Source organism: Schistocerca cancellata, chromosome 3 (genome assembly GCF_023864275.1).
Source record: "Schistocerca cancellata isolate TAMUIC-IGC-003103 chromosome 3, iqSchCanc2.1, whole genome shotgun sequence".
Lineage (NCBI taxonomy): Eukaryota > Metazoa > Arthropoda > Insecta > Orthoptera > Acrididae > Schistocerca > Schistocerca cancellata.
In genome coordinates, this window is record NC_064628.1 from 644,369,911 (window position 1) to 644,385,766 (window position 15,856).

The 15,856-nt window shown below is 37.2% G+C and overlaps 1 protein-coding gene across 1 annotated transcript in view; it reads right to left on the bottom strand.

Annotated features, from left to right (window-relative positions):
- The window catches only part of LOC126175593 (proteasome activator complex subunit 3), a 43,387-nt gene extending 41,806 nt beyond the window's left edge, over nt 1-1,581 (bottom strand). Inside the window, exons 1-2 of the mRNA XM_049922457.1 lie at nt 1,193-1,581; nt 868-900 (exon numbers count right to left, since the gene is read on the bottom strand). Of these exons, the coding sequence (XP_049778414.1) occupies nt 868-900; nt 1,193-1,216 (57 nt within the window). The 5' untranslated portion in view covers nt 1,217-1,581. The remainder of the gene's footprint in view (nt 1-867; nt 901-1,192) is intronic.
- Between the last annotated feature and the right edge of the window lie 14,275 nt (nt 1,582-15,856).

A 15,856-nucleotide genomic window follows, 5' to 3' on the forward strand; every position in this document is an offset into this window, starting at 1 on the left:
CTGTTGTGAACCACATTTAATTTACATAAAAGAGTAGCTGATAATAGCAGTGATTGGACAAAAGAATGGTTATTATGTTCGTACAAACGGAACACAACTGCCCATGTAACAGGGAAAAAATTTTGATGTAATCAGTGCAGGACAAACTGCTGCAATGTGTGCGTACACTGTTGCACTAACTACACTAATTACCAGATCCAAACCTCATCATATGCTGCCAAATATTTGTACTGTGTGAACAATTAACTCACAGCTTCCACTAAATAACTTACACCTAATGTTACTGCTGCTGTATCTAATTTAATGGCAACAAAAATCTATCATTGCTACAAACTTTCAATGTGTTATTATGGATCAGGTTAAACAACAACATCGCATAGGTTCATATTTTACTCTTTCTTGTTATTACTAGTAAATGGAAATCTTATTCCATACAAGCAATAATTCATTGATTGAAAAAACCTTAATGGAAGAAAATGACGCAAACTCAAGTAAACCAACAGACAAAACTTCTGAAATGTCATCAATGGAAACAACTCTGGTGCAGTTTCCAAAGTGCATTGGGAGTTTTCAATACACAGCTTTGAAATACCAACCACACACAGAAGAGTACAAAAAACGGAGAAGTCAAATGTTTGCACTTAAGACACCAATGTAAAGCTCACCGTCACCTGCCGGATGAGCGCTTCTCGAAAACAAATTACTTGACCGAGTTTAATAACGGAATTTACCTGACTGGACAACAGAACTTTCGAAGAATTTTGTGCCGCTATAAATTACACAGAGAAATAATATAACAATACCTAATTGTCATTATGTACTCAAGTTATTTTTGGTATGAGTTATAGCCACGGTGTTGACATTTACCTTTGACTTCAGGGAATCTTTGTACTCTTGAACCTGAAACAATAAAAACACACAATTACATTTCCACAAATGTTGTTTTCTCAAAGGACGTCGTTCCGTATCCTTAACTCATTCCCCAACGATGAGTAGGAACGTGACTAAAATTTGTTGTGTAAATCATACCAGGCTTGATTTCAAGCCTTTAAAGTAAACTCAATATTACTGTGTTGAACAGAACAACAGCACGTAAAACGCGACAAATATAAACAGCAAAATTAATACATTAAAATGATTATTAATTATTTAAGGTAGATCATTCATCGAACTAATCGTATTTAGCCCTCACCTTCTTGGTTGCAACATCTGCCATCGTATGGTTTTGTGTTTACACACCACACACAGCACTACACAAAGCAAACTTGAGACGTGAAATTACACTCGCGGTCGTTTTCCTTGGAAACGTGCGTGTTCTAACAGGAAGTTAGGTTCGCAGTCTGCACATGTGCAAAAACCGAATTATTTGAAACGTGTTTCAGTACGTACAAGTAATCTCCATTCCGTCTGTATGAAAACAAGCGAAAAGTTTTGCGGACGGTATTATACACTGACAATTTTGACAAGTCACACTATTACAAAAAATGACAAGAATAACAATATCCCAGATTCTTTAGTATATTGGCAACGTTAAGTCAACTTTTTACGAGCGGTTAGAAGGGAACCAACCAATGACTATACGGAACACAGCACTGCCAAAGATCTTTATACAACAACACAAAACGTGGCGGAGCATATAAAATTGTAGGGACAAGAGAAAAAGATCCAGCATTAAGTAATATGAAAATTTGTTTTATCGTGGTAGTAAAAGACAAACTGTTTTGATCCCTCAATCTGAGGAATTTTATACTGCGCTCTACCAAATATGTATTGGTCTCGTACTATTCCAGTAACACTACTAGTTTTGTCTTTGTGAAAGTCGAATACCGGTACTAGTTTGCATCCTCCGTCCTGGTAACAGAGAGATGACATAGAATTGTTATTATTAACGGAAAGAGCCTCAGTTGAATAACGTATTAATAATTAAATACTAATACAGAAATCTATTCAACCTTTAACTTCGCCAAAGCCCCAAGTCCACATGTTAACCTCCTTATTTACATTTCGTGCCAAAAGAAAAATTAATAAATAGGGCTAAATCCATTGTTTGATTATTATAAAAGTATGAAGGGCGAAAGTAAGAACATTAGTTATCGATGGAGGGAAGCAGTTATATCCTACAAGCATACCCAGTTGTAGCCTAGACAGTGACAAAACCCAATAACTACAAACTAAACTATTCTAATTATTTTTATTATAGAGTACGAACTATACGTCCGTTAAAACTGTCTCGTTAATTCATTTTGATGAATATAAAGTGGAAAATCACAAAAAAGACACATTTGGTAAGGTGTATGAGTCAGGGAACACCATTACCAGAAAATTTAAATACACTAAAGAAAATGTTTCTGTAAACATGGCAACATCATCGAATCTTTAGTTTCTTTCTATACAGACTCGACATTATCGAGTATCACTTGCGTGAAAAAAATGCTAGTTAAGAGGTCAGGTCAAGAAGATCACGATGTGCCGAATTGTCGCCATATTGTCCTTTGCCAATTTGCGTAATTTGGATGCAGTATGGAGGAGAATGGGATCAACACACCTCTCTCCCAGTCGTTCTCAGTGTTCCAGATATTGAAGCAACTAATTTTTATTCAAGCAGAACCTCAGCTGGACTCACGAGTCTGAGTGTACCCGACTCCAGTCCTCCCACCAACGAAATACCCCAGACTGTAACAGAAACTGAACCTGCATCCTCCACGTGGCAGCTTGAGGTGCTGGCACATCAGCTATGCAGATGGATAATGAACTCAGTAAGGAGTCTTATTTCAAGTAGAAACAACTGCTGATGTTGTATGGGAGATAACACATTTATGTGACTCCTGCTGATTTTAACAATAAAAAGGATTATAGTAAGCACAACCTTCTCTACCAAAGGAGAGAGAGGGGAAAACTATCGGAGCTCATTGTCAACAATTAAAGAGCGGGGGAGGAGGGAGTTTGGGACTGTCATTAGAGTAATATAGAAGGGGTTACATCTGTCAGAGTATCATTTTTTAGAAGCTAGAAAGGGCACAAGGAAAACAGGTTTTTAGTGGGGTTGGACTCAAAAGAAACAGTGGGTTTGAGAAACAACTGAAGAACAGGAAAGCATTAGCATATGAGGAGGTCGCAATTTTTGGAAGGGTTGTTACCATTGTATGTCACCATCTGATAGACAAAGCCAAAAGAACAGCTATTTTCGATACTTGTACTATATAATTTCCACTAATCAAAGTGTAGTATCTTTCAGTGAATCGTTTTTTACCTTTTGATAGGAAAACAAGTGAAGTGGCGAACATAAAAATTGGGTGTTTTTAATGACGATTTGTGGTAAGAGTTACCTGTTGGTTCAACGAATTTAAATGTGGCCAAACACATGTTTTTCACGAGGATCACCGAGAACGCTCCATCAGTGTGAGACACTGCCATACACTCTGCATTGACTCAAATTAATACCTTCTTGAACCTAGAAGTGAATAAATTGTTTACAGGTTACAATTCTGCTCAAACAAAAAAGTCATCATTGGGACATGCGCATATTTTAAAGAGATTATAGATTTCTATTATTTGGAGGGATTAAAAATGTCTGGCACATTGTAAAAAATGTGTATCCCTGAAAAGGACTATGCTAAAGAGAAACAAATCCTTTAAACTCATCTCATTTGTACAACAAATACTTACTGAATAGACCTTGCACAGCTTTGTAACCTGGAATAATTCAGCAATAGCAAGATTTTTTCCAAGTGAGTAGAACGAAAAAGGTCACAGGTTTCCAAGACTGGCCTCTACTGGTTACTAAAGGATGATGTATGTGACATTCACTATATCAATAGAAGTAATCTCCATCACATAGTCCTTATACTTAAAAAACTAGTGATTATAAACAAAATTAAACAAAGTGAATTAAAGAGAAACTTATGAATGTAGTTGTTTTAATATTGTAAATATTCAAAACTGTTTGAATGTACTGAAGCTATGTCTCTCTTCATAAAAGGAGGTGAAAATACTTCTGTTGAATTTCACATTTGGCAGTAATTTGTTAATATATATGTTAAATACAGCTTGAATTTGTGAGGATTTCTTGCACTAATGATGATATTAAGAGATACTGAGTGAATGTATTTTATCCACTAGTATACATTTTCTGGGCTAATGATATTTTGTAACTTGGACAATGTGTTTGATTCTCTGAATTGAAAGAAAAATATTTTAAGTAGATCACAATACTATATGCCACAGAAAATGCTGTAGAAAGGGAAACGATGTATATCAATAGCAAGGACTTAAAAATTAGGTTGTTAGTAACACTTGAATAAGTGATCTATTGTCAGTTCATTGATACAAAATATGAAGTGCATAATCCAAAAGAGGCTTCCACCAACCACTGGAAAGGACATTAAAAATATGCAAATAGAAGATTCAAGGATGCTGTAAATTAGAATTACAATTCATAAGAAACCCTGTTCAGAGGATCGCAGAACATAACTTATAAAATGCTATAATAAAACTACGCTAATGCAGTTTTTTCAGTTTAGAGACTATAAATAAGTTAACACATTTTCACAATTTTCACACCATAATGTCATGTAGTCCTTAGTTTTACTAAACAGAAAGATATGCTGCAGAATCCTGTTCAAAGTAGTGATCTTAACTAACAACTAATCCATAGTTTCAATAAAATTTGTTATAAACTAAATATATCTTTATGAAACTGACAGCTCTGTTTACAAAACCAATATTAGAAATATGAATTATCTACAAAAATATTTAAAAGCGGCCATTTTTGTTCATTTCTGAGCAGCATATATAAAAAGTTATGTCACTAAGTGCCCAAACTTAAAAATAATCTCTAACATTTACTGATATTTTTTTTCTTTTTCAACTTTCTCTACTTCATTAACAAATTTCTTAAGAGAATTGATTGAAATATATATTGTTATTACAAGTTCTCAAAAAGGAGCATGTTTGTTATAAGAATAAGAAAACATGTAAGCTTACAGTAAACATGATACTGGATGGGAAGCAGCTGAAAAGAGAGGGAAGTTTCAAGTACTCATGGAGTATAGAGTAGAAAAATGGAAAGAATGACAGAGAGATAAGTGAACATGATAGTCAAGCTGTTAGTTTTATGAGATGTGTGAGAAGAATTATATGAACCAAAAGGACCACGAGAAAAATAAGGTGAAATAACAAATACTTTATACATTCTAAGCCAAAAAAGTAACACACCATGCAGGAGTTATCCAGTTGAGATGGAAATCGATAGATGTGATGTACATGTGCACCTAAACAAATGATTAAAATTTCAGAACAATTGAATGAGTTATCCAACAGAAAGAGCTTAGCAAATTAAGGAAGTCAATAGTGTGGTCCACATGTGGCCCTTATGCAAGCAGTTATTCAGCTTGGCACTGATTGATAAAGTTGATCGATGCTTTCTGGAGGGAATATAATGTCAAATTGTGTCCAAGTGGTGTGTTAGATTGTCAAAACAACAAGCTGGTTGGAAGGCCCTGCCCATAAAGCTTCAGATGTTCCTCAACTGGGAAGAGATCTGGTGATCTCGCTGGCCATGGTAGGGTTGGCTAGTATGAAGACGAGCAGTAGAAATTCTCACTGTGTGCAAGCGGGTCTATCTTGTGAAATATAAGCCCAGGCTGGCTTGGCGTGAAGGGCAACAAAACAGGATGTAGAATATTGTCAACGTACTGCTGTGCTGTAAGGGTGCTGCTTATGACAAACAAGGGGGTCCTGCTATGAAATGGAATGGCACCCCAGGCCATCACTCCTGGCTGTCAGGCCATATGTTGGCTAACAGATCTGTCACTGTAGAGCGTGTCTCAAGACACGTCTTTGCTGGTCATCAAGGCTCAGTTCAAGGCGTGGCTCATCACTGAAAACACTTCTACCCCAGTCAATGAAATTCCAGGCTAAACACGTGCATGAAGACGCCCTGGACAGCAGTGGGATACCAACCCGACTGTTGCCTGTTACAAGACACAACAACCAGGAGTGATAGGACTGGCATGCCTTTTCTTTCCATAGCAGGATGCCTTTGATAGTCATCTGCGACTCTTTTACAGCATAGCAATATGTCGACGATATTCCATCTCCTGTTTAGTTGGCCTTTATTAGAAGCCATCCTGGGCTTACATTTCATTAAGATGAGACCTGCCAACACACGGTGAGTTTTTACTGCTGGTCTTCCTGCTTGACAAACTCCATCTTGGCCAGTAAGGTCAGGGACACTGATGTGTGTTCGGCTCGGTGGCTATATGTTTTCACTTCGGCCACCTCGTTTAGACATTGCTGCAATATAGCAAGATACCTTCACTCTGGGACTTCGAAAATTATATCCTTTTCATTGCCATATACAAGGTTGGTACACAACAATATCTAAGCTGTTTCTGCCAACAAATATCGAAAGAGATCTCTCCCTAACTTAGAATGTTTGGAGCATTATGGGCAGGACCATCCAACCAGCTAATGCACCAACTGGAGGACATCCAACAACTCTATCAATCAGTGCCAAGTCCAGTAACTGCTTGCATAAGGGTCAGAGATGGACCAATGGATTACTGACTTTCTTAGTTTCTGAAGCTCATTCTATTGACTAAATAAACCATTTTTTCTGAAATTTTAATCAGTTGTTTTTGCATGCAGGTAACATCAAAGCTACCTGATTCCGTCCCATTCAGGTAAGAAGTTCGTGGTGCATCTGGTTTTTGTTTAGAGTGGATACTAGTTATGTCACATGTAGTGTTATCTGTATTTTGCAGTCACACAAATACTCATACTTCTTGTAAGTTCTGTTACACATTGCAGGATGCAGATTTATGAAGGAAAGAGAAAACGTATAGTGCAAGCAAGTGAAATGAAGTTTCTTGCAGGAAAGTAACTCTTCATTAAAGGTATGGTCACATGAAGAGAATCGACGAGACAATGATGCTTAGGAAGATGCATTAGATGGGAGACAGAGACAAGGGGAAGTTCAAGGGACAAGTAGCTAAAAGGAGTGGAAGAAAGCATTCAGATGAGAAGACTGGGTAAATTGGAGACGATAGAGAGGCATGTGTTCCAAGCAGACGTTGTCAGTACTGGAAAACTGTACAAGATAGTGGTGGTGGTGATGACAATGATGTGATGACGATGTATTATTATTAATATCATAAAATGTATGCTCTATGTAACATTAAGCGACCAGTATTATTAGAAACTCTCTTCTTTCGATAATTGTTGGCAGAAACAGCTTAGATATTGTTGTGTACCAACGTTGTATATGGCAGTGAAACGGATATAATTTTCCTAGTCCCAAAGTGAAGGTATCTTGCTATATTGCAGCAATGTCTAAACGAGGTGGTCGAAGTGAAAACATATAGTCACCGAGCAGAACACACATCAGTGTCCCTGGCGAGACAGGAAACAGACTTTAGCAGGATATAGTGGGTCAAAACAGCCAAACAGGGTCACGTCACCTTCGTTATGGGATGAAAGAAAGGCTAAGGCGAATGCAAGAAACTGAACCAAGAGTCCTTACGAATCAGTTCTAAGCTGTAACAAACTCGTTAAGCAAGCACAGCATAATGGAAAACGCTGATACCTTCGCAATATCAAGCCAGTCATAATGGATAACATCAGGTAAACATGAGCCACTATTTCACTCCATAAATACCCCAGCAGTTTAGCTCATTAAGTCAATTGGTCAGACAAATCGATGGTGTACATGACATTCACGCTTGATTCCCTGATTGCAGCGATGTGACGACTGGCACAAGTCTGTTATAGATTTCCTGCATGGTATGGACAAAAGCAGCCCTCCTCACCATAATCACCAGTCACAGAGTTCAACTGCGTAGTCTGCCTCTGTCGCAGATGGGAGGTCCTGGAGGTCTTTCTGTCATACCAGGATGAGGACACCAGGGTTCCTGACATTCTGGAGGACTGAATAGGACGTACTAGATGGTGGGTCAATATTGTCAAACTTCGCGACTACACAGCAACCATCATTGCGGTACAGTGGATGACAAAAAAGGTAGTGAGCTGGAGGGGATAGAGCACGTCCCAAGTCGGTGTGTGGAAGTTCAACACATGCGCCGCCGTCACTCTGCCGTGGCATTGCAGTACAGCCAGAGCCAGGGCCAGCGCAAGTGGCAAACCACCAGTGCAGTAGCCGGCTGGAACGAAGTTGTGGGTCACCTGCTGTTAGCGGGTTGAAGGCTGCTTACAGCGCAAATCCTCAGTGGACATTGACAAACGATGCCAATCAAGACGCTTCCTCTATTTTTATGGAAATAAATAACAAATTCTGCATCTTCTTTCACTGCACCTTCTGGCGACCACAGGTCATCATCGCGCCTCCGAGGAAAAAACTGGAAAGGAGTGAAAGGAGTGAACTGGGAATGTGCCTGCTGACAGTGAACCAGCTCTACTCACATCCTCATAATAGCTGTCTCTTGCAGTGTTATTATTTTATGAACTTAATCATACGTCCATTTACAGACTTATTGAAGTTACTGTACTAATTTACACCAGAATAGCTACCAATTGTTTTATTTGTTTCTCATTCATGAGACTCTTCTCAGTTTTGAATAAGACATCCTATTTAATCCTCTTAATTGTATTTGTTCCAGTTGGATGAGTAATCTCAGTATTTTGTTGGAGTGATTTAGCAAAGGCTTTGAAAATATAATCGAATTAATAGGAATGAAGGCTTACATCTGACTTGCCCTAAATGCTAGTCAAGTGTTTTGTTTGTAGGTCATATTTTTCTATTTAATACAGATAAATTCGCCACAATAATTTACTAGATTTTGTGATGGGTACAGTGCAAACACTTGTGTCTGTTTGTACCTCCCAGAAGGAACAGTCTGAATAAATCAAGATTCAGGGAATTTGTAGAAGGCTATATTAGCTATAAATAACTACAAATGCACATAGCTGGCGTTCACTTAAGCCTAGAAGCAGCCTCTGGTGTGAAACTGGAAAGGGTAAATCTATGACACTCTCATTCAATGAAGAAAAAAATGGAAAATTTCGAAGTCAGTGGCAGTGTCACTTGCCCACAACAAAGGATACAATACCACCATGTGAGTGATATTGGAATCATTATCATTGGGAAATGGGCTTACAATCGGTGGCAGATATCTGATGTCATGGGCAGAACTGGCGCAGAGCTCAGCATGAACGTATGTGTGCTGAACAGTAAATATTGACTGCAAGAACTCGCCTTCAATCACTATCAAGCAGCACAATTACTCCTTCCAGTTCTCTTGCAGATCACCATAATCACTTTCGCTATTACTACCTAAGCCACTTAACGGTATTATTATTTTATTAATTTCATTGTTGAAGAAGATTTCTTGCTGCATATATTCTCGCTCAATTTTTTAATGTGTTCACATGACGGAGTTCAATCTTCTTGACTCACTGAGTTAAATTTCACCTCACACAAATGTTTCACAGATGGTACATTACAAAGATGTTCCTAGAAACTACCCAACCTTTGGCAAGAGACCAAATATTCTCATTTGGATTTAGCTCTGGGTGTTAATAAGCAGGAAGGCACAAAGCAACATGGCCAGCAGTTTGTAGAACACTTGATGGTCCTCGGCTTCATTCTTTGAATAAGCTCATCCAGAATAGGTTTCAGCATGTCATCCAAGAATGGGATATGTTTCTTTGTTATCCACTTTCTAATATCACCTTTAATAGAATCAGGCATTCGAGATTTGTTTATTGTAACATTGTGACAGGGATCATTGTCACTAATTAGTGCAGAGTTAGGTTTCAAATTGGGAAACACCATTCCTATCAAACCATTTTTCTTAAATTTGTTGGTTTCTTGCAGTTGTAGTGTTGTGTTGGTTGATTTGATTCCACGTGATTAGTGCATTAGGAATAAAGCCATTTTCACCATGTACATGAGTTATTATTTTGCTTTGTCCCTTTGATATTGGTTTGAGGAAACTATGAGCTATACTGTCATTCCAAAATTTTTCCACTTACTTGTAACGATAAGATGAGTTTCATCAATGTAAACAATGTCTCTGCTTTCGTCCCTAAACTTTTTCATTGATCCAAATCGCTATTATTTTTCCTCGCTTTAGCTTCTTTCCAACAATTTCTTTTTTCTTCCTATAATTCGTTTTTCATTTGGACTCTACGTTTATTTAATCTTAATTATTTCTTATATTAACTTCGACTTTTATATTTTTCTATGTTAATGAATTCGATGTTTTCATATCTCATTTTGCTTAAGTTTACTGCCCAACTCACATTTTGTTTAAAATCACTTCTTTTGTTTTAACTTCATCTCCGCTATTTTGTGGGAAGTCAAAGAAAATTTATATTTTAAATGATTGTATCACCAGTACCACCCAAAAATTATGTCCTGTGATGAAAACCATTTTTGAAACTTTTAAGCAGTCAGTATAAATATATTCTTTTATTTTTTGTTTTTAAACAAGAAATTTGCATTTTAAAACCTTTAAATATTATGACAGATAAATAAAAGTAATTAAAACAACACACACAAATGTTCCAAACGAAAATAGAATAACAGGAAGTAAAAATTATATCAGACGTAACAGTTAATATGAGATGGTAATAACACAGTACAGCATTAAAAATTTTAAAAAATTACGCTTAAAACAATTAAATGAACGGAAATAATGATCAAAGTCATTCCAATAAAGATTTAGAAATGAAAAATTTGGAAGCACCAGAAAGAATTTAAACGCAAAACCTTCTACACATCAAGAACATATCCTAACTACTACACTACACTGCCACTCTCTATAACAAATCTGTTTGTAAGGCTATAGAGATTGATGTGAAATTGTTTTTTGTTGGTCTTTCGTAAATGAGGGCCCACTTTGTTGAATGGCTGCATAGTGTGATACCTGGAACCCTACTCTGCACCACCATATACAAGGTTTCAAAAGGTCAGTACCACTGCTAGGAAGCTCATCTTGTCAGCCAAATTAGAAACACCAAGCAAGTTGGTGCAATGATAGCACACTGGACTCGCATTTGCGAAGCTGATGGTCCAAACCCACATCTGGCCATCCAGATATAGGTTCCCTTCATTTAGGATCCCCCTAAATGGCTCTAGGGAAATGCTGGAATGGTTCCTTTGAAGGGGCACAGCCAGATTCCCCACTCCCCCTCCATCCTTGACACAATAAAAGCTTATGCTCTGTCTCTAATGACCTCAATGTCAACAGAATGTTAAAACCAATCTTCCTTCCTTCTTCCTTCGAATCAGAAAGATCGTACCTTGCTTCAATCCATTTTTATATCTCCCTTATTCAACTGCCTTCTGCAATCTTATCATTTAGCTTGTGTAATTCATCCACTTATCATACAATGTCTTACTTTTGTTTCTTATACACTACCATTCAATTTCTTTGCAGTACTGTTCATCACTGACCTTCCAATGACTTCCTAGTTTCCATATTTTCCAATGATATACAACTATTTCAAGGATTTATTGTTAACTGTTATTGCTTTATGCTGCTTTAACTCAGGTAACTAAAGAGCTGATGCAACTAGTGGAATACTGCAATAGCACCACAGCCGCAAGCATGAACATCCAGGTTTTGGTGGTATCATTGAAGTGACGCCACTTTCATCATGCCACAGAAGGTATAGTATTGTAATATTTACTTATTTGTAATTTCTGCTACCAGTAACTTATATTTGTTGTATGTTTGATCTAACATAATACAATGCATTTCGAACATGTTCTGTACATCATCAGGCGTTTATACATACATACACACCGAGAAATGTTACTAAAAAATTAATTGTCATTAACTAAATTAACCTAGTACTTTTTGCCCATGGGTACGTTACAGGCAAAAAGTTCTAGGGTAATTTAATTTAAGACAAATTATTTGTAAGTAAAGTTTCTCGGTATGTACTTTCGCTTCGTCTCTTTTCTATTTGTTTTGTTTTATTATTATTATTATTTGCGTAACAACTAATGTATGAGATAAAATATGTTACTACGAAAAGAGACCCGAAATACCTTTTAGTGATGCTGTGCTATGCCTTTCTTTGGATCATTAATTTTCAACAAAACAAAATATATTATGTTCTTATTGTTCTGGATCTGGTTTTCTATTAAAGGAACATTTTTTCGTTACTGTAACTCGCCATAAAGTTCAACATATCTTCCTTACTTTAATGTTTATTGAAAAGGTTAATGAAAATTACTTCATTATCAATACTGATGTTACAGTACGCAATGATTGTTCAACATCATAATTTTGCAGTGAATTTTTGTTAACAGTAAAACAACAATAAGTACCACGACTAACACGAGAACATGAGACTATTATCGGAGAAAAAAGATGTTTTTACTATAAGGTTGCCAGACCAGTACTACGCACAGCAAGATTTCTTTTATGTTATGAAAGAAAATTATATTTTTGCACTGTTAGTAATATATTATCAGCAGCCCGCATCAACCTGTAAAACACATCATAAAATCTGCTGCTCTGCTCTGCAACTCCGAAAGCTGAAAGAAATAATTTTACTTCACTATTACCTGCCCACTTCTTTGCGGTATGATAGATTTCATTTAATGCAATTTGAATGCGCCGCGGCAACGGCTCGTTCGTTCATAGCACATCTCTGCACCACGAATAATATTTAAATAACTGAAAATGTCTTAAAGGGATGGGATAAAATACCAGGCAAGCTTATTACGAATCATAATGCAAGGTTTCACTAAGTAACTCTATTCAAACCATTTAAACAATTCACTTAATTACACACCATTCCAAGACTTCACTTAATGGCGTCCCTCTTACAAACTTGACACAAGAATGCTACGCTAGCATATGATATAACGTCACAAGCTATCCTACTCACGTAACTCCAAGAAGACAACAGAGAAATTAATGTTTGTTCTGTATTATTTATACTAGTCACATATTCTCATCTTTGTTTGATATTTACTAAGTATCGTCTGTGGAGGTTTCAGTACTCGCCGACACAGATATTATCTAAAATAAATAAAAAACAGTACATAATTTTATACAAGAACAAAACATGATACACAATGTTTTCTCTTTATTACACAATATGTCTTTTGCTAAGAGACGTTACAATGCCCCCTGGCAGCAATTGACTAACGTTAAGAATGTTCGGCAATATGCTGCCACTAACGTTCGTTTTGTGATTGTTTGTCAGCTTATTTGGAATATTCACTATTCACTTGTTTGCTATTTTGCACTATAGTTTTAATCACACTCTTTATGGTTTTCTCACACTTTGCGAGGTGACCGTAAACCTAGTCCCAGGGTTATTACAGTTTTCTGGCTCCCCCATTCGGGCTATGTGCAGTCAGAAAACCTGGGAAAACTGCGCCGGAGCCATGGTCATCTCGCCTGGTTTGTTGTAAAACGCAGTCTGATTGTTCATCAAAAACGGTTGGCATTTATCAAATGTTCACAGATAACGAAGGTTATTTATGATAAAATGTTAAACTTTTAGTCCACTTGTTGAAAATGTACCTTTTACTCTCTTTCACATACGTGGTAATATTTGTGTTCTGTGTCACACTAAAAGTAAATCATTAAATAGTTTTACAGTAGTGTAATGGATTGTCTCTACACTTACTCACGACAAATGTTCTACCATGGTATGGCATTCGTGTCAGTTTGCTTCACTAATATGACGAAAACATATAACATATATCATCGAACAAGTGAATGTTTTGAGTTTATACACAGTAAATTAAAGAAAAACTGTTTTTCACGAAACTTCGTGTCCTATAAATCATTTTCATGTTAGTACATTAACAGCGTAGTTGGTAATTTTCGGTTGAATGTCGACAATGTCGTACGGAGCGGGCGGTGCGAAGCAATTGTTGCTTAGCGTCGTCTGGAACGCGGCGTGCCAACGACCGCTGGGGTCGACGACCTGCTCGCCGTAACAGCGACGGCGTGATGGGGTGGCGCCCGCGCAGTCGCGAACCGCGCCGAACCATTCACCAATGTCGGCGTGTTGAAGTTGTTTCCTGCGACCGGCTGGCTGTCGGCACGGCACTCGTCTCTGCTTCTCCGCATGGCTCCCCATTATAACACATGAAACAAATATTCCACAACGGTGTACTGTCTTTAAGGATACAGATTATTAGCTGTGGAAGAAAATGCAACTTGGTTAAAAGCGTTTATTGTTCAGTAAGCCGACGTTTCGCTGGTATGCACAGGATGTTTTGGCGTGATAACGGGTTTCTTGTGGCTTCACAAGTGAATCGCATTGTGACAATGGTATTCAGGGTTCGTCACACGCACATTGTACTACACACTTTCATTTGTTCTCACGGTCGATACGCTGCCAGAGCGTCTCTCAACACGCGAAAATGTTTCGGTTCACACACACTAAATGTTTCCGTCGAGCGATGTTTGTTTGAATCGACTCCGAACGGATCACTAACTACCGTTTTTACACACAGTAAATTTATTGTTTGTTGAGCACTGCACTACGACAGTTAGTCACTCAACACTTGACTTATTCTGACGTATATATTGGTGCAGATACAACAGTCATTTTCTGTCCCTGCTACACACAATATTCCGTCCTTTCCTGGATTGTTTATGCACACAGTTTATTTTTAATGCATATCAACTGTTCTTAGCATAATCACTCTCCTCTACATTGAGTCCACTGTGTTTACCATGTCACTACACACTTTTAGTAATCTTACTAGGTATATATGGCTCTTTTTTGTAATTATTTAAAGGTGTGTGATTTTTGGTACATAGTTTTCTTTTCCTTTTATGGTGTAGCTTGCCAGGTTATCACCCATCTAGCAAACAGATTTTACCATGTGCATGACAGCTGGACTTGGGCATGTTGCTCAATAAATACTTCATTTACTACTAGTATTTTCTTTAATGATCTGTCCTACAGGACTACAGTGTAGTTTCCATGTTGATTGACTTGATTCGCGTACCGCATAATTAATATTCAAGGACGTGTACCAAGTACACGGGCTTCAATTGAAGCATCAATACATACAAAGCGTAGGTTACACGGAATGGGTTTGTCTTTGATTGAATTATGCTCCAGTGTCGTTCTCAGATCACTATTGGCAGTAACGTTACATCACATAACTGTTTCGTACTACAAAGTCATTTTTTTTTCTGTAGAGACTCTCTCTCAGGGTTCCTTAATTCTAACACAATTACATCTGTTACATTACTATATGAAGTCTCATCATTAATTGTACTTACTTACTACAAATGAAAAATGATTCAAGAAATTAATCATTATTTTATCAACAAAAAGATTCTTCATTGCTTGATGAGCATACAGTATTTTAATGACACTAATTGCCTGTAAACAAAGTCTTCAATTTGCATGCTATTGCTCAGTTTACTGATTCTACTTTCATGCTATGCTTAGTTATTTATGTTTTGCTTTCCTCCAAATTTTAAATACACACAAATTCTTTCTTAAAGCTAACATACTTATACTCAAAAACACAACTGAAATATTCTTACTGCTACTATTTACATCTGACATGTCATTGAATAAATAATTTTACTATTCCACTCTAACATCTTTCGAATCTCTTTAGCCACTACTTCCCTCCTCGACCAAGGGATGGAGTAAGATGCGCGACAGTATGTTTTGTGGGGCATCACCTCTATGTGATAGTGTTACCCCTTGATTATTCCTGGTCGATCGGTAAATACCATGGTATATTCCAATAGCAGCTGCGTAAACTGTTGCTTTTGTATGTTGCTTAAACTTTCAGATTCCTATACTTTGGTTTGAAATGCATCAACATTTGTTTCAGAATTTCTATCTTCAATACTAGGATAATAGAGATCTGCCACATGTGAATAATCAT